Source organism: Tiliqua scincoides, chromosome 9 (assembly GCF_035046505.1).
Source record: "Tiliqua scincoides isolate rTilSci1 chromosome 9, rTilSci1.hap2, whole genome shotgun sequence".
NCBI lineage: Eukaryota > Metazoa > Chordata > Lepidosauria > Squamata > Scincidae > Tiliqua > Tiliqua scincoides.
The window spans coordinates 19,785,615-19,811,670 of NC_089829.1; the positions used below are offsets into that span (position 1 = coordinate 19,785,615).

General features: G+C 47.2%; 1 protein-coding gene across 1 annotated transcript in view; it reads left to right on the forward strand.

The window, feature by feature from the left end:
- PEPD (peptidase D) overlaps positions 1-26,056 on the forward strand; it is a 183,662-nt gene that overhangs the window by 105,691 nt on the left and 51,915 nt on the right. The window contains exon 10 of the mRNA XM_066637314.1: positions 21,645-21,713. Within this exon, the coding sequence (XP_066493411.1) occupies positions 21,645-21,713 (69 nt within the window). The remainder of the gene's footprint in view (positions 1-21,644; positions 21,714-26,056) is intronic.

The window sequence follows — 26,056 nt, forward strand, 5'->3', positions numbered from 1 at the left end:
TTAAAACAGCAATGCAATGGAGAGCTGCACTGCTTTAGCACATTGGCTTGCTGCAAATGGCGAGTAGGATACAAACCTGGCTGAGGTTATCTAGCAGCAAATGTATTACTCTATTTGTGAGTCTGTTGGTTTGAAACAACAGACTTTTTTCCCAGTCTTGTTTTTTGCTGTTTGCTACCTTTGGTACTTTTGTAGCACGTCTTGAGCTTCATTGGGCTTCCTAGAGCAGTCCCAACCAATCAGGGGTCATATACAGAGGGTGTTGACCTGACACAACATAACCAATCAGATTTCGCTATTGTGCTGGTTACATGCCCAGGAGAGATGGCAGTGTGAGAACTCTGTACCACCTTCATTTTTAAACTTGGGAATACCAATGCTTTGGGGGCTGATGTGGGGAAGGAAAGACGGAAGGGACAGGTGGAAGGAAGGAAGGACGGATCATAGCCCATGCTTTGCCTGCAGAATGTTCCAAGTTCAATCCCCAGCATCTTATGGTAGAATGGAGAAAATGCTCTGTCTGAAAGCTGGTCAGTGTCTCAGAAGAAGATAGCTCTCTCTGTCCCTATGGCAAGGCATCTGGATGCAATCACCAGCTGCCTCAGAACCTCAAGAGCCTGAGTTTCCCTTTAGGTAAATGGCCCCCTCATTTATCCAACCTGGGAATAAATTCTTGAGGTTGGGAGAGGTTTTCTTCAATTCTGTCTCTCTCAGCTGATTGAGCATACAATTGGGGCAACCCAGCCCAGCTGTCAATGCCCCAAAAACCTCACTTAAATATGGGCCCGCCCTCCCCAAACAAAACTCTAGTTAATAGGCATGTGAGTAACTAATCATTGTTACTATTTTTTTCCTTGAAATTTTGTTTTGCCTAATTCTTAATCTCTAACTCCTCAGGTACAAATTGCCACTTCAGCTGTTTATATGCGTAGGGAACTTGATTAGCAAACCTTATGATTACTGTTTACTTAAAACAGACGGTGATGTTAAGCTCATTTTGGAATATTAATTATAGCGTATTCTTCTCAAAGTTTAGATATGCAATGCCAATCAGATCATATGAACTACATGGGTGGGAGTGGATTTTCCTAGTTGGCTTGACAGATAGACATTTATTTATAAGTGTCTTCACGTCTCTTTGCAGTTTATAGTGTATTTAAAATTTAATGTAAGAACATTTTTACTTTTAGTTATTAAAACCCTTAATGAGAGTCATGTCACATGAAAAGCAGAAAATGCACAAAGCGAGGCCTATGGACAGATGGGCAGCTCAGTGATTGGCCTGTAGATTGAGTGATGTGAAAGGCAGTCTCCCTGCTGTATGTCTTATAAAACTTGGTGGGATCATACGCATAACCCACAGAGCCTCTGAAAATTATGGGGAGTGGCTTCAGTACAAATTTCATTCCGTCACCTACAATTTCATCAGCGGTGTTCCATAGAACACTTTTTTTTTTTTAACCCTTTTCACAGCTGGCCAAAGATTCCTTCTTTGTTACAGCAAATATTTTTGCTGTCTAGAAATTCCCAGCTGCCTCAGTCTGAAAAGGATCAAATTCATCATGTTACAGTACAAATTTGCTTTCCAGAGCCACAAGCAGAACTTGTAAAACTAATTGTAAGTAGCAGGAATGCCTTCAAAAACTATGTTAAACCACACTTTTGAATTTGCAAGATTGAGATAATTCCTTGCTGGCTCTTGGTGACTTGAATGAATGACCAAGAAACATGTTAGATACCAGAAAATCTCAAAAATTATTTTTGATCACATTGTATATCCTTTGCTATTTTTATAAAGCTACAGAATAAATGTAGTCTGTCTAGTTCAATGCTGTCAACACTGACTGGCATTGCTCATTCAGGTTCCAAGCAGGGGTCTTTCCCTGTCCTCCTGAGGAACATTGCCAGAGATTGAGCCTGGGACTTCTCCAAGCAAAGCATGAGCTGGGAATCCTCCTGAAGCTACTCTATACAGAATCAGCCTGTTCATAAGAACATAAGAACAGCCCCACTGGATCAGGCCATAGGCCCATCTAGTCCAGCTTCCTGTATCTCACAGCGGCCCACCAAATGCCCCAGGGAGCACACCAGATAACAAGAGACCTCATCCTGGTGCCCTCCCCTACATCTGGCATTCTGACTTAACCCATTCCTAAAATCAGGAGGTTGCGCATACACATCATGTCTTGTACCCCATAATGGATTTTTCCTCCAGAAACTTGTCCAATCCCCTTTTAAAGGCGTCTAGGCTAGACGCCAGCACCACATCCTGTGGCAAGGAGTTCCACAGACCGACCACACGCTGAGTAAAGAAATATTTTCTTTTGTCTGTCCTAACCCGCCCAACACTCAATTTTAGTGGATGTCCCCTGGTTCTGGTATTATGTGAGAGTGTAAAGAGCATCTCCCTATCCACTCTGTCCATTCCCTGCATAATTTTGTATGTCTCAATCATGTCCCCCCTCAGGCGTCTCTTTTCTAGGCTGAAGAGGCCCAAATGCCGTAGCCTTTCCTCATAAGGAAGGTGCCCCAGCCCCTTAATCATCTTAGTCGCTCTCTTTTGCACCTTTTCCATTTCCACTATGTCTTTTTTGAGATGCGGCGACCAGAACTGGACACAATACTCCAGGTGTGGCCTTACCATAGATTTGTACAACGGCATTATAATACTAGCCGTTTTGTTCTCAATACCCTTCCTAATGATCCCAAGCATAGAATTGGCCTTCTTCACTGCTGCCGCACATTGGGTCGACACTTTCATCGACCTGTCCACCACCACCCCAAGATCTCTCTCCTGATCTGTCACAGACAGCTCAGAACCCATCAGCCTATATGTGAAGTTTTGATTTTTTGCCCCAATGTGCATGACTTTACACTTACTGACATTGAAGCGCATCTGCCATTTTGTTCTTAGACTCTGTTGTTCTTAGCCCTGCCTGAAGATACCATTCTGCTACTAAGCTTGCAACCCCATGTAACAGTTGTATTACGGCATCTAATTTATAATTAGAAAAGAGTGAGCTGAAATCCTGCAACCTGATGCTTTGTAAGATCCACAGGAGTTCTTTGGGAATCATTTCCATGTTTCTAAATTGAGGATTGTTACAGTAGAAACAGTCACTGTTTCTGATTCTTCTTTTTTCAGAAAAAAATGATTGTGTTGGCTGCTGGATGTCAGTATTGAACACAGATATTTTACCTAAGCATCAATGCAGTGCACTATGTAAAGCTTTTCCCTTCCTTATGTGTGCCTCAATGGGAAGCCTACCCAAAGCATTATGCAGAAAGCCAGGAGACTAAACTCACTGCCTGGTTCAATTCAGCTAATTGTTTGTAGGGGCTTGTTGGAATCTTCTGGACGTTTTGAGCCATCTAATGTTTGATGCATGGTCCAGTGCTGGATCCAGCTCACCTGGCTTTTTGCTGTGTGATGCATCATCCCATCATTGGGATGATTGGGGCATTTGGTGGGACGCTGTGAGATACAGGAAGCTGGACTAAATGGGCCTATGGCCTGATCCAGTGGGGCTGTTCTTATGTTCTTATCATTGTTGACATGCCTAATGGCAGATGGTTCTGTCACCCTGTGTGTGGCTCCGTGAAGTCATCCGTCTTGGGTCTAGCTCTCCAAAGAGTAATTCTGCTGTGTTCAAGTGCCAAATGTTTGAGATTCAGAAGACTATAAAATTAATTCTACTATAATGGGATAATTTGTGGCAAAAGTATAATCCTCTTGGCAGCTATTTATTCATTCTGTATGACCAGGAGTCCTAAAACGGGGGCTGGGAGAGACTGGAAGAAGACGCGCAAGCCTGTGACTTTTCCTGCAAATTCCAGGAGTGTTTTCACCCTCCATAAGACAATAGCTTAAGACGAACGGAGAAGGGCACTGTGTTGTTTGTGTCCTCACCCATTCGTAACAGGGAAGTTGGTGTGGGAGTGATCCCTGCTGTCACCTAGTTGCCGTGTTGCAGTTTGTCCAAATTCATTTGATTTGGGGAGGGGAGAGGAGAAGATCTTAGAATAATTTTTTGAACAGATCTGATGTGAGCTCAAGCCAGCTCACCCACCTCCAGATTGGGTGAACTGGCTTGAGCTTGTAGCAGATCTCAAAACTTATCCAAGATCTTCTCCTCTTCCCCCCTCTTTGTAATAATTTAAATAACGAACCAAGCCAATCTTGAATGGCATGGGAAAATTCTCCCTTTACTCCCTGCCAACCCTCCATCTTCTCCTTGCCTTTCTCAGTGGTGGCAGTAGAAGGCTATCCCTGTGTCCAGCATTCTGGGTAACTGAAGAAGAATTAACAAAAATGTGGGGGAGATGAAACCCTCCACCCCGGACACTCTTCTTTTGCTGCTGCTGCTAGAGAAAGTGGAAGGTTGGCAGGAAAATGTATTTGGGCACTGTTTCAGGCCAGCCCACAGCCTGTACAGTTTTTTTAGAGATTGGAGGAAAGGAGTACACCAAGCTAAGTGCAGGAATTGGTTTATTAAAGTGCACAAAACTTCTTCTATTTAGGAACAGAAGGAAGGGGTTGTGTATACTTTGCTCTTGAAGAGCGTCCCAGCTCCATCTGCTGGGCACTGCTAGTTATGGGAACTGATTTGGTCAAACTTTTTCTGTCTCCATGTAAGTTCCATTGGATTCACTTTCCATCAGCCTGCTTGTTGCACTTTTTTTTCTATCCCTACCCCTTTCCCCATTTTGTTTAATTCCTTATCTTTTGGGTTCCTAATGAACTAGATATCTTTTCTCTCCTTGCGTGCTTAGTCCATGTTTTTGACTAGCAGGTTGGGCTACCATGTCTGATCTCTCACAGGTGCTACTGTGATTTGATTTTTACTAAGAACCCCTGGGATTTTGTGCTCTCCAGGGAGGGGGTGGTCTTCCCAAATAGCCCTCTCCCCACATGTTCTCTTTAACCTGGGATTGTGGCCGCCTCCCTCCCCATTCAGCTACTGACCCAGTAAAAAAGGAAAGTGGAGAGAATGAAGGGATGCATGCACACTAACCACTGGTCACTACTCTCCTCATTCTTGCTTCTCTTAGTACCTTCTTGAACTGCTTCAGATGATACTTGAAAATGACCCATATGGTGCAGAGCTCATTTAAACATTGCATGTGTGCATTTGTCAAAGCTTGTGACCCAGGAGAATGGTTCAAAGCAACCCATTGTTGCCGATACTCCATTTGTCCTGGGCTAGGGATTGGAATCTGAGCAGGTGCAATGCCCATGCTGGTTGAGATGGCAGCACTTAGTCAATGCTTCCCTACTGCCAAGAGACGTTTTCTTTCCTCCCTTTTTCTTCCAGCTGTACTGAAACGACTGAAGGGTAGTGAGGCCGCCTGGCACTATCTCGTTTGACACTTGATCAAGTACGATGCGAGAGATGACTCTTGCAATTTTATGCTATAGGCGTCCGCGCTCCAGTTTCATCTTGTCAACTCTCAAACCACTGAATGCAGTAAAACCTTGACGCTGGAGCTGCAGTGTGATCTAACTAACTGTGCTAGAGTTGGCAGCGCTTGGGAAATACATTTAATAACTATAATTTATCAAGTATGTTGGGCTGTCTCGGGGAACCAGGACTGCCTGCAGTAGGTGCAGATAACTTGGGAGAGATGGATTGTGCATGAGAAGACCAGTGCAGGGCTGGCACCAGCACCCGATACTTCAGAAACATCTCACTGACTCAGAATCAGCGTTTTGCTGCTTTGAGAAAGTAATTATGGACGATGCACAGCTCTGAGTTAGGTATCGATATGTGACACGTAGGTCAACATTGTGAGCCTATATAACGCTTAGGAATGGATATTAGTTACGCCAACCAAACTCCTTGTTCTCAGTGCTGCATTTGGGTCCTAATCCCAGCATAGTTTCTGTGCAGTGGCGATTTTGTGTGACTCCACATCCTACAGGGCAAAGCCAATTGTTGTGTGTACTGTAGAATCTTCCACAGGGGAACTGATGTGTGCATGAGCACAGTGTGCCTTGTGATGGTCATGCTGATGGAAATGGAGAACAGGCTGTCTTTAGAGTCACATTTGCACAAACATGGCTGGTGGGTACCAAAGGTGTAGCCTTTGCTGTGATGGCACCACAGTTGCGGAACGTTCCTGAAGGGGTCCTTTGGGCACCCATAGGTACATAGGTTACTGTCTTGTACTGAGTCAAACTATTGGTCCATCTAGCTCAGTGGTTCCCAAACTTTAGGAGACTGTGGACCACTTAGACCAAAATTGGAATTGTCGTGGAACACATGCAACCTCCTACCCCCCCCCCCCCGCACACCAAAAAATACATTTAAATTTGTTATAGAGGCGGCCCTCATTATCCACGGGGGTTCCATTCCCAGAACCCCTACAGATCAGGAAACAGCAGATATTTGAAACCTGTGATTTTTGCTGAGCTTCAGTCGGTCTGGAGGCTTTTCTGAAGTCTGCAGAGACTGTGGGTGGATGCACATGGCTTCTACAGGCTTCAGAAGAGCCTCTGGAGGTGAGAGGAGCACCTCGGCTCTGGAGGTTCCAGCTTGGCCCAAATCGTGGGTTCGGGGACCCACAGATGAAGAAATCCATGGGTACCAAACCTTGGGCTAGTCACTTTCTCTCAGCCTCACCTACCTCACAGGGTTGTTGTGAGGACAAAAGGAAGGGAGCAGCTGTGTACACCGCCCTGAGCTCTTTGGAGGAAGGGCAGTATAAAAATAAATAAATAAATGATATGGGCTGCCTGTAATTAGATAAAGTTTGTTAGAGATTTATTATTTATAGAGAAGATTTGTGGTTTGCTGCTTTTACTTCCAGCTGCAGGTGGTCTGTTCTCTACTCTCTTTGGTGATCTATGGGGGACTACTTGCTCAGAGAGATGCTGAAACTGTTCAAAAGCAGTTTTTTTCCCCCTGAGACCTCTTGGACCACTTTTCAGGATCTCGTGGACCACCCATAATCCCCAGACCACAGGTTGGGAACCAGTGATCTAACTTAATGCTGACTGCCAGCCACTATTCAGGTTTCAGGTAGGAATTTTCTCTGCCCTACCTGGAGATGCTGGAGAGCAAATCTGGGACCCCTGCAACACTATGCCAAGCATACCCTCTGTCACTGAGCTATGGCCCCGCACTGATGGCTTTTAGGTGGGCCCTTAAAATGTAAATTTTCTTTCTGATTTTAACTTATTTTAGCTGTTTTCTATCTGCTGCAGTAGGATTTCATCTGGTATCACTATTTAATGCTCCTATTTTGTCTGTCATCTTTTAAACTTCGTTATCTTTTCATTTAATAGAACTTTTTTTAAATGTTATATTTATTTATTACAGTGGTTATAGACCACCATAGACTTGAGTCTCTTAGATTCAAAGTGGTTTACATTAGCAAGCTGACCATAAATCCTTTCTTCAAATGGGGTTTTTACAAGTAGTATTTACATGAGTAACTCATAGGCTTCTCCGTTTCTCCAGGTGTTCCCTTCATGGTGCAATCTTCATCCCTGCTGCACAGCTCTTGCGCTTTCCAATCACCCACAGGCCGCTGCAAAATCACACCTTGGGCTGGTTTTCAGGCTGTTAACCATTTCTTGCCAGTCCACGTCCCTTTGTCTCTAGTCCCCGGTTTCTGGTCACCCATCCAAGGCAAGATCCAAGCTGATCCTGTTTAGTTTTTTTCAGGCAAGGCGATGGCTCAACCTTCAGGCCACACACCTTTATCTAGGAACTGCTCTTGTTGACTGCTTTTTAAAAAGCAGTGCAGAAGTGTGTTAGTTTACTGTGAGTCCATTCAACAACAGTATTTATATACAACAACAGTATTTATATACCACTTTTCAACAAAAAGTTCACAAAGCGGTTTACAGAGAAAATCAAATATCTAATGGCTCCCTGTCCCCAAAGGGCTCACAATCTAAAAAGATGCAACACCAGCAGACACCCACTAGAACAGACAGTGCTGGGGTGAGGTGGGCCAGTTACTCTCCCCCTGCTAAATAAAAGAGGAGCACCCACTTGAAAAAGTGCCTCTTAACCAGTTAGCAGGGGTGAAACCATTCACAGCAAGAAACAAACCAATGTGGTCCTCACTGCCGTGCCACCCTGATTCTAACCCCCTTGCTGACAGAGTGGGAGCATCTGGTTCTTCATCAGGAATTGTCCTCTTACATGAAAGCCTGGTAGGTGGCATGCACGGGATGTTGACACAAGGAACTTGCCATTGCTGGGTTGCTCTCTTTTTCTTACTTTCATGAATATGTACAGTTTAGGCCTAGTAGCATTGCAAAGCCTGAACCAAGCTAAAACAGTAACACAGAAGTGGCTTGCAGGCCTAGCTGCTAAGAATTTACAACTCAATGGAAGGTGATTATGTAGCACCTAGGCAGCCAGAAAGATGCCCATCAAGGATGGAATGAAGCTGTAGATCTCCAGGGGGGAGGGAAGAGCTGAGAGGGCGAGCTTCCAGCCCCACTTCTGGAGGACAGAGTTTTTGTTCCTTGTCTCTTGGTGAGAAAGGAGGTGGGTGCACATCCTGCCCTGCCAGGACCATGTGGCCCTTAGGTAACTGACCAGAGGATCTACAAAAGAAGCTGACCCAGGTGAGAGTCAGAGAATAATAGAGTTAGCCAGTTAGCTTTGTTGTTTTATGCTGATATGTTTCCTAGAAGTTATGGGAGTGTGAGACCAAGTATACGACACTTACCTAGCTGCTATTCCTTGTGGTCCCACTGACTAGATCCTCAAATTCTCTCCTTCATGTTAAAGTTCTAACTTGGAGTTAAAAATTGAATTTAAATTTAAGTTAGACCAGCAGTTCTCAAACTCACAGTGACTTTGAGAACCGAGGACAGTCTTTGCAGGGCCCAGGGGATAGCGGCAACGTGATCGCCAGGATCGCGCCACCGCTGGGGACATAGGGGCTTTTTTTTACTTGGTCTGTGCCTGCTTCTGGGGGATACAGGGAGCCCCGTGGAGCCCTTTGCTGGGCTTCCCGTGCCTCAGAATACTAAAAAAAATGCTATCATAACCCACTTCTGGGTCATGATTACAGTTTTCACTGTTTGGAGGTGTGGGGAGCCCTTCAGAGGGCTCCACGAGAATCCCTACACCCCCACACCCAGAGGGCCGGCACAGACTGAGGTGAGATTAAATTTAAGAAAAGGTGCTATGTCCCTGGCAGTGGTGTGATCCTGGCAATCGTGTTGCCACCATTCCTCCATCCCAACCCTTCAGGGGCAGAGACAGTGCTTCTCGGGCTGGTGGATCGCAACCCAGCAATTTAAGAACCACTGCGTTATATCTTATCTAGATAAGATAGATAGAGATAAGATATAAGATAGATAAGATGTCTTATATAGATAAGATAGATAAGAGATAGATAAGAGATTGCCTTGCTTTGTACATAAACAAAAAACCTACAACAAGCAGAAGCAGGGGGAGCGGTATGGCCTACTTTCCAGGGGGTTTTTTTTTGAGGGGGGAGTATGCACAAATTTTCTGCAGTTGGAAGTGGTGCAATCCATTCTACCACCTGACAATCTTATCACCTCCTTCTTCTGTGCCTGTAGACACCAAAGTCTTTGTGACCAGCCAAGATCACACAGTTACTTCCATAATCTGTGTCCAACCCTGCCTGCCGTGCCCTGCTATCTCTTTTAAATGTCAACCTGAAGTCCAGAAGGCCCATTTCTGTTCTCCTTTTCCTATTTTTTTTTCCTACTTCATAATTTCGAAACCCCAAGTGTGTCTCTCTGTTATTTGGAGAATGACATTAAAATTATTATTGGGAGTGCACTCATGAAATGCTGATTTCGGATGGTGATCTTGAGGTTGCAAAGGGGCCCTGTTGGGTTGGGATTTATAGTAAGAATGTGAAATTAAGTCAGTATAATTTCCTGAAGGGGAAAACATCCCATCTATACAGTCTATGAGTGCCGACTTCCAAATTGGAATAGATTAGACGCAATTACACAGTGGAGAGCTCTGCATACTATTAATTTGATTGAAAGATTTTAAACATAGTACATTACTCACTGGAAATCCCTAGTATCCTATTGTCTGTCTTAACATAATTCCTAGTGGTCCAGATCTACCCAAACAGGAAGAAAGGAGATGTAAAATTAATACGTAGGTATTACCGAAATCACCGCATAAATTTGTTAAGTCCCCAATCAAGGTTAAAATGAACATTATTACTCTGGGGAGAAAGAACAAGTCTCAGAGGCCTTCGTTCTGGGCATTGGGTTTTTTTAATGTAGAAAGTGTTCTGTTTTGGAAGTGGAACATCAGAGTTTAAATATTTAGTCAGCATTCCGACAAGAGTGACTTTCAAGAGACAGCAAAGCAGTTGGGAAGTGTTTTGCTCCGTTAGACAGGTTGGCTTACAGCAAGGTGTTCCATCTTGATTTTTCACGCTGTGCCCGCAGTCATCACACTAATGCTCCTTTTCGTGGCATCTTCCTTCTGGATGTTGTGTTTGATGCCAACCTCTGCAAGTGACAACCAGAGGTGGGTCCCTTTGGGCCAGGAGCCGCAGAAGGGGTAACTTTAGAATGGGCTGGGAGTCATTAGAGATCCATTCCAACCAACAAGTTCGGTCTGCATAAGCAGCCTTCCATTTTACTGTCATATACACAAACCATAAGCATATACAGAGGCATAACTTGGTTGGAGCCTAAGGGGCCCCGGGTGCTATGCGGGAGAGGCACTTGACTGCCCCCAGCCTCTGCCCTAGCTGTGGAGGAGGCACTAGTGGCTTGTGCATCCCATTCCTCCTCCTTGCCCATTCCTTCTCCTCCAAAGCTGCAGCAGCAAGCACCCTGCCCTCCCGGGAGAACCTGGAAGTGACGTCACAGTGTCGTGTGACATCATGACGTCACTGCCTTGGGCATCAGGGCAGTGTGTTACACCTCCGAGCATACATTAATGCACATACAAATTTAGATGCTGTCCGTTTTCACCACATTGCTTTCATGTGCAGCTCCCATCCTGAGTCAGACCCTTAGTTGACCTAACCCAGTATTGGCAGCTCTCGGATTTTATCAGGGCTCTTTCTCCACCCTGCGTGCAAAACCAGGACTAAGCGGGCAAGAGAGGTGGGTGACCAAGCCACCCCATTACTATCCTTTTTCCACCCAGTGGCAACCAATCAGCATGCATGGATACTGTGTCATTCTGCCCCTTCTGTCCTTCCAGGCCAACTGGAAGGAGAGGAGGAGCAGAAATTGGTGTGGAAATGTTGACAGGCCTAGGAAGTGAGAGCAGAGAGACAGTGAGGACAGAGTGAGTCACAGAAGGGTTGAGCATGCAGGTGGATGAGCAACCAAGAGGGCCACTGAAGATTAGGGGTCTTGGCCAAGCAACTCCTTCAAAGGCAACATCCCGGGCAGGTATCTCCTTGAGATCCCTGACTGCTCTTTGAAGTGTGCTGGCCAAAGCCACGGAATGTCAGCAACCTCCTTCAAAGCCCTGACCCACTTGTTAGAATCTTCTGCAAGCTAAGGAAGGGGCTCTTTGACCTACGTAGTTATTTGAAATGCAAACACTTTCCCCAGTCTGGAGCAGCTAGTCACCCATAAGCACTTTTGCAAGGTGCCACTAGGGTTGGGTTGGTGCAGTGCAGGCAGGGGAGTGTGAATGCAATTAGCAACCTTTGGGCCACGAGTTGGAGTGTTGTATTTTTCACTTACCCAGGCATGCTTGGGTTTATGAAAATGTGTGCTCAGCGTGTCCGAAAGCTGCACCTGCTGGCATCATCTAGGGTAAGGAGCCCCCAAAATAAGTCATATACCTCCCTCTCTCTTAAAGTTAAGACTTCATCCCTTTTGGTTTTTGGTTGTTGTTGTTGGCAACCTTCAGTTTCGGAAGACTATGGTATCGCGCTCTGAATGGTGGTTCTGGATGGTGGTTCACACAGCGTCTAGTATGGCTGAACAGGCCGATTCGGGAGTGACAATCCCTTCCACACTGGGAGCAAGTGTAGTGTGTCCCTGGTCTGTCTCCCTGGCTATGGGCCTTCCTTCTTTGCCTCTTAGCCTCAGACTGTTGGCAAAGTGTCTCTTCAAACTGGGAAAGGCCATGCTGCGCAGCCTGCCTCCAAGCGGGCCGCTCAGAGGCCAGGGTTTCCCACTTGTTGAGGTCCATCCCTAAGGCCTTCAGATCCCTCTTGCAGATGTCCTTGTATCACAGCTGTGGTCTACCTGTAGGGCGCTTTCCTTGCACGAGTTCTCCATAGAGGAGATCCTTTGGGATCCGGCCATCATCCATTCTCACAACATGACTGAGCCAACGCAGGCGTCTCTGTTTCAGCAGTGCATACATGCTAGGGATTCCAGCTCGTTCCAGGACTGTGTTGTTTGGAACTTTGTCCTGCCAGGTGATGCCGAGGATGCATCGGAGGCAGCGCATGTGGAATGCGTTCAGGTTCCTCTCCTGTTGTGAGTGAAGAGTCCATGACTCGCTGCAGTACAGAAGTGTACTCAGGACGCAAGCTCTGTAGACCTGGATCTTGGTATGTTCCGTCAGCTTCTTGTTGGACCAGACTCTCTTTGTGAGTCTGGAAAATGTGGTAGCTGCTTTACCGATGCGTTTGTTTAGCTCAGTATCGAGAGAAAGAGTGTCGGAGATCGTTGAGCCAAGGTACACAAAGTCATGGACAACCTCCAGTTCATGCGCAGAGATTGTAATGCAGGGAAGTGAGTCCACATCCTGAACCATGACCTGTGTTTTCTTCAGGCTGATCGTCAGTCCAAAATCTTGGCAGGCCTTGCTAAAACGATCCATGAGCTGCAGGAGATCTTTGGCAGAGTGGGTAGTGACAGCTGCATCGTCGGCAAAGAGGAAGTCACGCAGACATTTCAGCTGAACTTTGGACTTTGCTCTCAGTCTGGAGAGGTTGAAGAGCTTTCCGTCTGATCTGGTCCGGAGATAGATGCCTTCTGTTGCAGTTCCAAAGGCATGCTTCAGCAGGACAGCGAAGAAAATCCCAAATAAGGTTGGCGCAAGAACACAGCCCTGCTTCACTCCGCTTCAGATGTCAAAGGGGTCTGATGTGGAGCCACTGAAGTCAACAGTGCCTTTCATGTCCTTGTGGAAAGATCTGATGATGCTGAGGAGCCTGGGTGGACATCCAGTCTTGGGGAGAATCTTGAAGAGGCCGTCCCTGCTGACCAGGTCGAAAGCCTTCGTGAGATCTATGAAGACTATAAAGAGTGGCTGTCGTTGTTCCCTGGATTTCTCCTGCAGTTGTCTAAGGGAGAATACCATATCAGTGGTGGACCTGTTTGCTCGGAATCTGCACTGCGATTCTTGATAGACGCTCTCTGCAAGTACCTGGAGCCTCTTTAGTGCAACTCGGGCAAACAGCTTTCCTACTACGCTAAGGAGAGAGATGCCGCGGTAGTTGTTGTAGTCACCCCTGTCGCCTTTGTTCTTGTATAGCGTGATGATGTTTGCATCCCTCATGTCTTGAGGTACTCCACCTTCTCTCCAGCAAAGACAGAGGATTTCATGCAGCTCAGTGACGATGATCTCTGCAGCATTTTAGGACTTCAGCAGGGATGCTGTCTTTTCCTGGTGCCTTGCCAAAGGCAAGGGAGTCCAGGGCCACGTGAAGTTCTTCTAGGGTTGGTTCACTGTCAAGCTCCACCAACACAGGCAGGCACTCAATGTTGTTCAGCGCTTCTTCGGTGACTACATTTTCTCTGGAATATAGCTCAGAGTAGTGCTGCACCCAGCGTTCCATCTGCTGCGCCCGATCCTGGATGACTTCGCCTGCTGCAATTTTCTTCTGTGTTGGACCTAGGGCCTGCTTGATACCATCATACATCCCCTTGATGTTGCCTCTGTCAGCTGCTATCTGTATCTGGGAACAGAGCTGGAGCCAGTAGTCATTAGCACATCTTCTGGCAGCCTGCTGGACTTTGCTGCGAGCAGCTCGGAGGACCTGCAGGTTGCGCTCACTGGGACAGGCCTTGTATGCTGCTTGAGCTCTCCTCTTTTCCTCAATGACTGGTGTCAACTCCTCAGAGTGGGCTTCAAACCAGTCTGCCGTCTTGTTGGTCTTCTTGCCAAATATGGACAAGGCGGTGTTGTAAACGGTGTTCTTGAAATGTTCCCATCTGTTGGATGCGTTTGAATCGGCCGGGCCTGGAAGAGATTCCTCAAGTGCTCGTGCAAATTCCTCCACTTTCCTCTGATCCCGGATCTTGCTGGTATCAATGCGAGGTCTTCCTTCCTTTTTCATGTGATACAGTCGCTTTGCTTGCAGTTTCGCTCTGCTGCACACCAGGGAGTGGTCAGTGTCGCAGGCAGCACCATGATAACTGCATGTGATCTTGATGCTGGGAAGGCTGGAGCGTCTGGAGAGAATCAGGTCGAGCTGGTGCCAGTGCTTTGATCTTGGGTGTCTCCAAGAGACTCTGTGTTGGGGCTTTGTGTTGAAGAACATGTTGCTGACACAGAGACCGTGATGACAGCAAAACTCTAGCAGGCGTTGGCCATTTTCATTCATCTTCCCAGTGCCGAACTGACCTAAGCAAGTGGGCCACGAACTGTTATCAGCACCAACTCTAGCATTGAAATCGCCGAGGATGAACAATAGCTATTTTACAGGGATTTTCTTGATAGTGGTGGCCAGGTCATTGTAGAATTTGTCTTTGGCTTCTGCTGGAGACGACAGAGTCGGTGCATAAGCACTGATGAGTGTGACAGGTCCTGCTGATGACTGGAGCTGCAGGGTCAAAATTCTTTCACTTCCCACAGTAGGTGGGATGATGGATTCCAGCAGGGTATTTCTGACCGCAAAGCCAACGCCATGTTCCCTGGTTTCGTTTGGCGGTTTTCCCTGCCAGAAAAATGAGAAATTTCTCTCCTTGACAGATCCGGAATCTGGCAGCCTTGTCTCTTGAAGGGCGATGATGTCCATCTGCAGTCTGCTCAGCTTCATGTCGAAGTCAGCTGTTTTGCATTCGTCGTCTATTTCTTGCAGGTCATCAGAGAAGCCAGGTGTCATTGTCCTTACGTTCCAGGTGGTTTTTGGTACCATTGTAGGAATTATCGATGTGACTTCTCTGCTCTATTACAGCCCAATCCTGAGCTGTCCGTTGTGCCGGGACTGCCACAGCACCAGAACGGCTGCCATGGCGTCTTGTGTGCAATTGGGCAGCTGCTGGAAGCTCCTCAGGGGAAGGGGGCTTTTGTCCCCTGGGTAAGGGAAGTAGACCTGCAATTGGGCTACTCGATTTTACAGCAACCCTTGGCCTGCTGTAGAATCAGGAGCTTCTGTGTTGGGCTGTCCAGCCCCACACAGAGCTCAGAATCCGGTGGAGCAGAGCTCCACCAGCCCCGCTTCCCTCCTGCCCACTCCCTCCCACGGCACACCTCCTCCCTGCCTCCCCCATGCTCCTACCTACCTCTCTGCTGCCCGGCAGTTTGGGCAACTGTGGGGCAGTGGAGCACCAATGTTCCGCTGGCACTGGGCTAGCTCTGGTACTCGGCCGTTGCTAAGGGCTCGCAAACGTGCTTTACAGCATGTTTGTGACAGTGACTATTTAGGATTGGGCCCTTTAATGGCGAAATACTTGGAAGCTGGCAATGTGGAGCAAATAGGCAGAATTATTCTGTATTAGTGTGTAGATTAAAACTACCTCTATTTGGTTGTCACCCAAAAAGAAATTATTAACGATTTATAAAAAGGAGTATGTATTGTGCTTACAGCTATTTAAAGGGTGTTTTACCTGAAAGAGTAATTAAAACATAATTGAAATCACAAGTTCTTCTAATTATTGGCTTTTCATAATGCATGTTTTAAAGAATGTGTGTATAAACATCTCCTTTTTGTATATGCAGAAATGGGTTTCTGGCAGCACCATAATTAAAGAAGGATTAGTTAACATACAATTTAATCATTCTGTCATCAGAGGATTTAGACCTCATTAATTAGATGTTAATAAATAGCTATAAACATGTGCACAGAAATCAATTTAAAATATGCTAGTTGAGATCCAGAATTATTATAGTGTAAGAAAAAGAGAGGGAGAGAGTGCAAATGATCTTAATGCATGCTCTCTTATTTAATATGAAATTGGGTGTGAAATTGTGGAGCTGTGCTAGTACTTGGGTTTTGTGTTGTAGCTAATGTACATAACAAGTGGATACCTGTGGAAGACATGTAGGTGTTGGGGGGGGGGGATTAGATTCAGCAGGTGTGTATTTGCAGGTCTGTTTTCCCTGGCAGCATGAAGTTGTGTTGCATGCATACATGTGCACACATGGTGTGGGGAGGTGGAGCACTTCCCCCTCCAAATCCAGCATTTTCCAGCAAGCCGTTTTGCCCAGAGATGCACCTCAGCCCTGTCTTTCAGCTCCCTTGACTGCCCATAGCGGTGTTCTTCGACCTTGGGTTTGGGACCCCAATGGGGGTCATGAAGCCTCAGTTGTGGGGTCGTGGCAACTTATGGAATGAAAAAGGTCAAAGGCCATTGGACTAGAGTACCACCAGGTAAAGGGGGAGGCATGTGGAGTGCCCCTTACAGTATCTGCAGATTGTGTCCCAGTCCTGCTTAGCTTCTTAGCAGTTGGTGTAAAATAGCTTTCATTGGTGCCAGGCTTCATAGTAACCTTTTTTGCTCTTTCTAATAGGAATATTTGGTTGCAGTGCTGGGAGGGTGCAATGGGGAGTGGGCAGCAATGGGGACGGGGAGTGGGCAGCAATGGGGCAGGGGTAGGAGGATAGGGTCCCAGGAGGGGTTGTGGGATCAACAGTGGGTCCCCAGTCTCACACTATGATTGATTGATTGATTGGGGTTGTGGCATGATAAAGGTTGAAGACCACTGTCCCAGAGCATCTGGACACAGCATCTCCTCTTAAGTGTGACAGGCTTGGTCCTTCCATCAGTGACACTCTCAGAGTGTGCCAAGTGTGCTCGCTTGCAGCTCAAATAAGGACAGTGATTTGCAATTCCCAATCATACAATTAAAATGCTAATTTTTGCCTCCCCTGTCTACCTTCCCCTCCCCCCCTCTTAACTGAAGCTATCAGTTGATGTTGCTGTCTCTAAATTGCACAGGATATATGTCTCAGGGATCTTTTTTCATTTTCCTTTTAATTTATGAACTCTGAACTGGCTGGTGCAACCGTTCCGTTATTGATTTCCTCAGTGTACGTACTTAGGAAATTGCATCCTGCAGTCTTGGGCATTTACTTCTCCTTCTGTTTCCCCTCTTGCATGCCTATCTGTTGCCCTTTTCTCCTGAGAGCTAAGTGTGGTGCAGTATTACATCTGCACCAGTGTTAACACTAATCATTGTTAGCCTCAACCAGGGTTTGCAAACCAGCAGTGGTAGATACCAAGGAAGGAAGAGAGAGCTCTGCAAAGGCAGAGCTGACCTCCAAGGCTTTGACAGCTGCTCTGGAACAAACATTCTGCCCCTGACCTTAAACAGGGAAAACCTGTGCACATTGAGAGCAGGCAGAATGTCCCGTCCTTCAGTTCCTATTGAAAACTGCCCCCTCCCCAGCCAATTTTAATCATTGGACAACAGGCCTACAAAGAAGGACGGGGGTTGGTCGTATCAGGAGACAACCTTCTTGGCCGTTGCCCCCAAGGAACTCCCTCCTTGAGTGGTCTGCTTGGCTCCCTTGTTTGCCGGGGGGGGGGGAACATTTTCCTCCTTCTCTGAGTTCCACTTGCCTTCTTATGGCAAGGGGCAGAGTTGGCACACAGACACACCTTTCTGTTGACGCATTGCTGCCTCAGCCATCTCCTCTTTTGGTGGGGTTGAGCAAAACGGAGAAGTGCCGTAGGGTTCCCTGTGGGGGGAGGCAGCAGTACTTGTGGGATATTGCCAGCAGTCATTGGTGATACCCCACTTTTGAAAAGTGTCGATACCACTCGTTGCAAAGTTCTGCCTCAAAATGACATGAGCTGCTGTGCGCTGCCTTTTTCGAACAGAAAGGCAGGATATCAGTTTCAAGAATAAATGCACTGAGAGTTGTCACCACCACCATTTCGGCGTTCCTTTGGGCTCTGATAGACGGAATGACTTTCTCAGGCCTTTGCTATCTTTTGAGAGTGGGAGGCGTCAAGATGTTTACTTATCTGAAACCCAGTGGCTGTTTGCAATTGAATCATAAGGCAGGACTGTAGGCTACTTTAGCCAACCATTTCACTATTGCTGTAGCAACAGGCAATTCCTATGATTTTGTATTCGATCTGTCATGTTTCCATGATCTCATTTCTGTTGTAATATTTTTGTGTCATCGTGACCATGTGGTCTGCCTTTGCTGATCTTCATGGCTGTGATCCTAGAGCAGTGTTTCTCAACCAGTGGTACAGCTAGTACCACCAGTGGTACTTGAGGTGCTGTCTGGTGGTACATGCGGGACCCCTGAACATCTGCCACCCAGCAGTGCCACCCAGCAGTGAGACCAGGACCACAACAAAGCAAATAGCAGTAGGGAGTCCCAAAGCATGCTTTTCTGCCCTCAAAAAAAATCCCCCCCATCCACCTGAGCCTCTCATTGGTGCTTGTTGTGTTGCATCTCGCCTCCCAACCCAGAAGTAACTGGCATTGATGTCATCACCAGTTACTTCCAGTGGTACTTCAGATAGGTAGACCATGTGAAGTGGTACGGTGGAGGACAAACATTGAAAAATGTTGACCTAGAGTTTGAAAGGATCATAGTGGATCATTTAGTGGACCCACACCCCTCTGCTTCATCCATTGTACTGTTCTAGTTGAATTCATTGGCTGGAACAAGGAAAAGCCCTGCAGGGACCTTGGACAGCTCCAAGGGGAGGCAGAAGTTTTGCAAGCATCTGCTACAGTGCTAAGGGTTCTCAAGGGAGGCCTCTGAGTCGAGGGGGAGGGTAGAGCAACATCCTCTGTCTCCTAGGGTTCATCTAATGCTGAACCTGAATGGTTCAGGTGGAAAGAAGTATTTCCATCCCATGGTATGTTTCTGGCCAATGCCCATTTAACTCTTCCTTGAAAACTTTTGAGATAGATTGATCTGTGAAAGGCATGTAGCCATGGTATGTGCATAATGTTTGGACTTCCGCATCCATCTTTGAACTTTTATGCTTTAAAGTTATTGGGTATATCTACCTCCATGTGCCCCTGAAATATCTTCTTCCAATGGCTTTCACTGTAGCAGCTACTGCAGAAGGACAGGCTTGGGAATGTCTCCGGAATCCTGAACGGGTTCCATTATCGCTCCATGTTAATGAAATGATTTTAATATTACAACAAATGAGGTTCTCCTCCCCGCAATCCTTTCCATATTAAAGGGAATTGGATCGTAATTAGAGTATATTTCACCAGGACTGAAAAGGGGCTCTAATATGTGCTTGGCTCTTAAAGCAGTTAATCCTGTATTAATTGTACTTTGGGCACATCTGCCCTTGTCTGATGTCAGAGCATCCATCAAATGGCAAAGGCTGGAGCATTTTGTAAAGCTGAAAAGCTCCCCCTGCAGGATGGCTCTGTCATGCTGCAGGATTCACTAGAGAGGAGGCAGGCAATACTTTGGAGGAAGAGAGGTTTTCACAGAGAGTTGAAAGTGGTTGAGAGAAGCATTGCCTCCAGTGATGTGTACACCCCTTTCTTTTGCCCAACTGGCATCTCCGGGCATGAAGGTCTTGCAGGTTTTTAAAATAATACCCCAAAACCTGTTTCTTAGAGGTTGAGATGAGATGAGAGCTCAGGTGAGCAGCAATCTCTCTTTCAAGTGGTTGTCAGTTTTGTGAAAAACATACAGGTTCCTCCAGACTGGGCCATTCCCAGCATATGTTTTCATTGCATTACAGTACTAGTGAGTCCTAGCTCCTTTTTGCTTCCAGACTGTGCAGGCAATGACAACTAATTAACATTGTAACCTAAGAATACATATGAAGGAAATACTGTAATTGATCTTTGTCCCCAGTTTATCTCTATCTCCATTTCCCTTCCTCTGTTGTTTTTCCTTGTGTTGGTTTTTGATTGTGATGCCCCTGGAGACAAAAGAACTGCATCCAAATAGCGTATGTGAGACTATTTGAAAGCATAATACTATGTCTGTTTGTGGGCATGACAGAGCTGCAAGACGCTGTTCAAAAGTAATGGAGCAGGTGCCATTTCCTGTGGTCAGGAAGGAAGGTGAGACTTGGAGAACCACAAACCTGTTCCTTGGCTCCAAGGAGGCGTTAGGCATTGCAAAGCATGGGTGATGCCCACGTGATTGGGGGTGGGAAGGGGCCGGCAAGGCTTGTCCCACAGACCTGAGCGCCTCAAACTTGAATGTCCCGAGGGATTTGGCACCTTCTCCTGTAATGATCAAACTGATGGCAATGGAAGCCAAGCAGGGACCATAGTAGTCAAGGCACTTTGTTCTGGTTGCTCTGTCTAGGGTGAGGAAAATGGTGCCTGCACAGGCTGTAATATGGACATTATTTAAAGTCTTAGCCTATGATGAGTAGTGAGCAAGTGGGCAAGAGCTGCAGACTTCCGGCTGCTTTTGGTTCTGCCTGAAAGAAGTTCCTGTTATGCCGCTCCCAAGAGGAGGACCTTGGCATGTGTTAACCCCCTTCCCTCTCCCTTCAGCATTAAGCTGCCCTGATGCTAATTCTCAAGGACAGCATCTCTACAGGAGCCGCACTGGCTCCATCTCTTCCCCCGTTGCTGCTGCAGCCCTGCCTCCTGGAGGACTCCCAGATGCCTTGCCTTAGGGACACAAAAGTACTGCAAGCCACATACCATCTCTCAGGCAGCCCTTGGAAAAGGTGTTGACATTAATGTGTCCCCCTAGGCAAAATTCCCAGTTTACCTCCTGCTGAGCCTGATGCTTCTTCTCAGCGAATGTCCTTCTGAACCAAGTATCAAAGGCAGCACCTGCTGATGACATCATCACTCCTGCTGTAGGAGTAGCCTGGGTGCTCCTCTCCTGCTCAACTCCACCCTGCCCTGATGTGAGACTGCGTGGGAACCCTACCTCCGCTGCCTCGAGTTCTGTCCTGGATCAAAGGCGAGAGGCAAATGTGACAAAAAATGAAAAGCCTTTTTTGCATCTGAGATTGTCAGCTGCCCGGAAAGTTTTATTTGTGATAATTGCATCTTTTCAAATCTATACATGCTGTATGTCCATCACAACGTATTGCACCAGTGCATGCCATATGTAACTGTGTGTTGCATCTAGGAATACTTCCTTCTTTGCAGTCCGAGTTTTTCAATATGGATGTTCCTTTCTCTGTGTTGATGCCTCTGAGCATTCTGGGTTTCAGTTTAAAAATAATAATGTAAAGGTGAAATTTTGCACATTCCTTCCACTGCTACATGTGGAAGGTGTGTCGCGGGTCCATTTGGTTTCAGGGTGAGACCAGGGATTTTAATAGCCATGCTCAGCTTTTGATCCTCTTCAGTTGTTAATTGTTCTGCTCTAGAGGCTGGTAAACTTTAAAGGGTTGGGGGTTAATTAATGTTCTCTGGGGCTTCAGGCTCTTTTCATTGCAGTTCCTCTTACAGCTGTGTATTTCTTTCAAGCACACAGCTCAAAAGTCAAGATGGAATTGAGAGTTGATGTCCTGATGTAGCTAAATGGGTCCCAGGGAGCTTGCACTGTGTTCTGTTTTGTGACTCACCCAGAACAAATGATTGATTGTCGGTTTCCTTGCTTTGCAGCCTGTTCCAGCACTATTGCTACACCCGTGGTGGCATGAGGCACACGTCCTACACATGCATCTGTGGCAGGTAAGCCTCCTTCATGCTGGTTGCTTGGTTGGATTCAAGTCTGTTGTTTTAGCTTGATCTCAAGCAGCCCAATCCTATCCTTCCTCTACAATCCGATATTTCTGGAGAAATAGCAGCACCAGAATGGCAACTGCTTTATCCTGCGGGCACCTGGAAGCCACTGGAAGTTTCCATAGGGGAATGGGACTTTTGTCCCCTTCCCCCGAGAAAAGTCCCAGCCCCCGCAATGAGGCTTTTCATGTGTTTGCAAGCTTTTTTGCCGGTACAGACTTGAGAACCTCCATGTTAGACTTTACAGCCCAACACGGAGGATAGGATCCTCCTCCCGCCTCCAAACACCTCCCCCCACCCCAAAAACCCGCACTGCTGTCTGGTGGTGCGACTTAACTTTGGGCGCTCCCACAGCATCATCAATCCAGCACCGACCTGGCGCCAGCACTCCCTACTCAGAGGGTGCTGTAAATGTTCTTTATGGCATGTTTGCGACACCCAGCACCGGCACTAGAGCTCAGCACCAGCGCTAAGGCGCAATAGGTCCTAAGAGACATTTTGGAATCCATAGCCAATTGTAGCCAACCATCATAGGAAACTGCCACCTACTGAGTTGGACATTGGTCCGTCTAGGGCCAACATTGACTGGTAGCAGCTCTCCAAAGATTCAGACAGGAATTATTTCTTTCATACCTAGAGACGGTTCCAGGCCTTGAACCTGGGGCCTTTTGCATGCCAAGCAGAGGCTCTTCCACTGAGTCATGGATCTTTCCCAACTCTTCTATGAAGCAAGCCTTAAAGGATTGCATGTTTTGACTGAGATGCACAGTGCTGTGTGCTGGATTGCTTCTGGTTGGGTGTGATAATGCATGTTGCACAGCGTGACATCAGTCAGTGGATCCCAATATGTTGCTCCTAACTTATGCTAGATCTTTGGTTCAAAATCTGGAGGTTCCAGAGCAAAGTCCCAGCCCCCTGGGAAACACTGGCTTCTACATACATAGATGCATGTGCTTATCTGGAGGTGGTTGTGGCCCTAGTACTTAGGGCACAGGCTTGAGTATTTTCCAGCCTTGGATTCCTGGAAGTGGATTCCTGGAAGTATCTGGAAGTGATTGTGGCCCTAGGACTTGCTGGCAGTTCTCTTTGCAGCATGGGCTTTGCCCACCGCCCTCCACCTGTTCCTCAAAGTGATCCAGGTTACAGACCAGTGATCTAAACTATCACAGGATGCAGTCATGAGTATTTTCCAGCCGTGGGTTCCTGAGGTCCCCTTGTGTGGATGGGCACACAATAGAGCCCAGTCCCTAGCAGCATTTCCAGTTAAGACTGTCAAAGTCCCTTGCCAGGCACTCTGGAAATGTCCTGCCAGTCCTTGTAGGCAATGCAGAGTTCAGGGACCAGGTATCTGGTTGCTCCTCTAAATAAGCCAACCTGGGGTTTAGAGAGCACCAAGCACATCTTCTGCAGGATGGCTATGATGTCCCTATGCAGGCCAAAATGGTTTCAGTTCCAAGTCCACACAATCTCACACCCAGAGACTTTGTGGCCGCCCAGTGTAACTCGCCTAAACCCCACCTGTTGCTCTCTGAGTGTATCTTCCTGTTCCTACCAAGAAGTATAAAGACTACTCTCCCCAAGCTTCGGTTTGGAGAGGTATATTGATATTACAGGCAGCAGCCCAGGAAAGTTCCTTTTGGCTATGCTGCCTGTAATTTCAAGCCTCCCCACACCGGAATGCAGGCTTCACAGAGGACGAGCTGTTATCACAACTGCACAGGGCGCAAATGCCCTGCACTACTGCTAAGCCCTCTCTGCTGGCTATAGTTGGAGCAGCTGTAGGCGGCACAGAGGAGAACGCTGGAAAGGAAGGCCTGTTGCCTCTTTCATTTCATGGCATTTGCAAAGTACCACCATCTCTCCATAGTCTCTTATGCCTGCTTCCTGGGCTGTATTTTTAACATTATTTTAAAGACTCTCTTCATAGTATTAAAATGTCACAGCTTTGGTGCAACTCAGAATGCCAAGATGCAAACAGAAGAGCAGAAGACCCTCTGTTCTTGTGTGTTGCGCACATCTATATGGGGTGCTGACCTGCCATTCTTCATTGGCATTACAATAATGAGGGCCAGCTAGCCATGGATCATCCCAGCAGTGGATTGGTCCTTACCTGCCTTTGCTGCTCCTTTTCCTCTGACACTCTAGCCCACCCATCTTCTCTCCACCTCCACACTTCCTCTCTCCCTCCATTCCTTTTTCCTTCTTGAGTCCAGGAAGGAAGAGGAGAAGACAAAGCAGCTAATAAGCCACAGGATAAAGGATGTCAGAAAGTCTTGGGCAGCATTATAATTTCATAATGCTTTATCACTCATAAATATCTTCCCTGTGGATGAGGAAACTATCTTGTTCCTGTGAAACATTTGCCGTACCCAGGCTAATTTGTAACCTATGTAAAACTAATTTCAGCAAAGAAATTCAAGAGTTGATATGTGTAAATCAAAGAGTAAGCTGTTATCTAAGAATGTAGGAGAAATTTATTATGATGGTGTCATTTTTGTGGGTTTATGACTGAAGAGATGAGGTTTTTTTGGAGGTGGGGAGGATTTGAAGGGCCTGAGAGAGGAGAAATCCTGCCATTGTTCCAGGAGGCAGTTTGGAGGTCTGTGCATGAACAGGTCTTTGGTTGTAGGTGGTGAAGCTGAAGGAGGAAGAGTTGCAGGCAGGGACATAACAGACTGGGGAGGGGTATTTTAAAGCCATGCAATTTAACAGCTAGTTTAATGAATGGAACCCCGCTGAAAGTGGAGGAGGAGAAAGTGTTGCTACAATTAGGGCAGTGGTTCCCAACGTTTAGGAGCTCAGGGACCACTAAGGCAAAATTTGGAGACGGCGGGGACCACATGCAACCCTCGCACACAAAAAATACAATTAAATTTGTAATACATAAGAAGATTATTTAATAATTAATGTGATGGTTCTGCTTGCATTTGCTTCACTAGCTGTGAAAGTCTTGGGTTTACATGGAATACAAAATAATCCCCCCCCCCAACTCAGAGGTTTTCATACCCACCTGTCACCTAGGCCGTGGCCTAGAATTCCTCAGGAGCAGGGGTCTCCTCAGGGGTAGGGGCCTCCTCGGGAGTAAGACCTAAGCACTGTCAGGACTGGGGTCCCTGGCAAGACACCTCCCTGCGAGTAGGACCTAGTACCTCCTGGGAGCAGCCAGCAGTCATGTGGGCAGAAGGGGTGGGGCTGGCCCAGCCCAAGGCTGGCTTCATAAGGAGGCTGGACAGCCTAGAGAGAGGTCGCTCCTCTCCAGTTGGGAGCAGGGTTGAAGGGAAGGCCAGAGGGGTTAGCCACCCCGGCCTTATGCAGACGATCCAGGACCCAAAGGGAACTTGGCCTACCTCAGCCCTGGAGAGAGGGGCCGGGGGCTGGGAACTCCCTGATCCTAGGCCTGCCCAGGCCCTGGGGTTGACTGCAGGAGAGGTGAGGTTGCAGAACAAAGGACCCAGTACCGACGACCTCCAGTGGAGGCCAGCTGCTCGAGGGGCAAGCCCGGAGGTACCGGGGGCCCTCCTGTGGACAGCCAAGCTGACCCCAGACAACAGCACTGCAGCCCTTGGGAATCCACACCCCTGGCCGACAGGCACCAGCCGGAGGGCTCTACCTGAAACCTCAAGGGGTCGGGAACGAGCCTATTGTGCACCGACGCCACGAGTCTGTGTAAGGCAACGGGGCCTGTGACATAACAGGCCCCATGAATGTCAAGAGTTTGACACGAGTAAACTGTCTGTGCAAAACAGCTGTGTCTGCCTCCCATCCTTCTTTCTGCCGCCGCCCAACTCTCATCGACAGGGTAAACCCCCCGTGCTCGGTTGCACACCAAGGGGCGGAGTCTCCGCCCACCATGGACATCACACCACCCAATTCAATCTAGTCTCTTTTCCCCCACACCGGACCACATTATGCACAGCCCTTGTCTCTTTTAAGTGTGGAAAAACACCTCAAAAAGAGAGAGGGCAAGCACAAGGGGATTATAGACAAGTCACGCAAGGTAGTTAAATGAGCCAACATAAAGCACACACATCCCTCCACAGTTCCTTTTGTTACACAGCCCTGGCCCTGCTCCCCCCACTTGTGAGTCCAGAGTCCTTAGGAAAGTGTTCAACACAATTTAGGCAGGTTGGTCCTGAAGGAGAAGCATCAACTCAGAGCGACATCTCAGAATGGCTGCTGCATGTCTCAGGAAGAAAAGTCCTTTAAGAACATAAGAACAGCCCCACTGGATCAGGCCATAGGCCCATCTAGTCCAGCTTCCTGTATCTCACAGCGGCCACCAAATGCCCCAG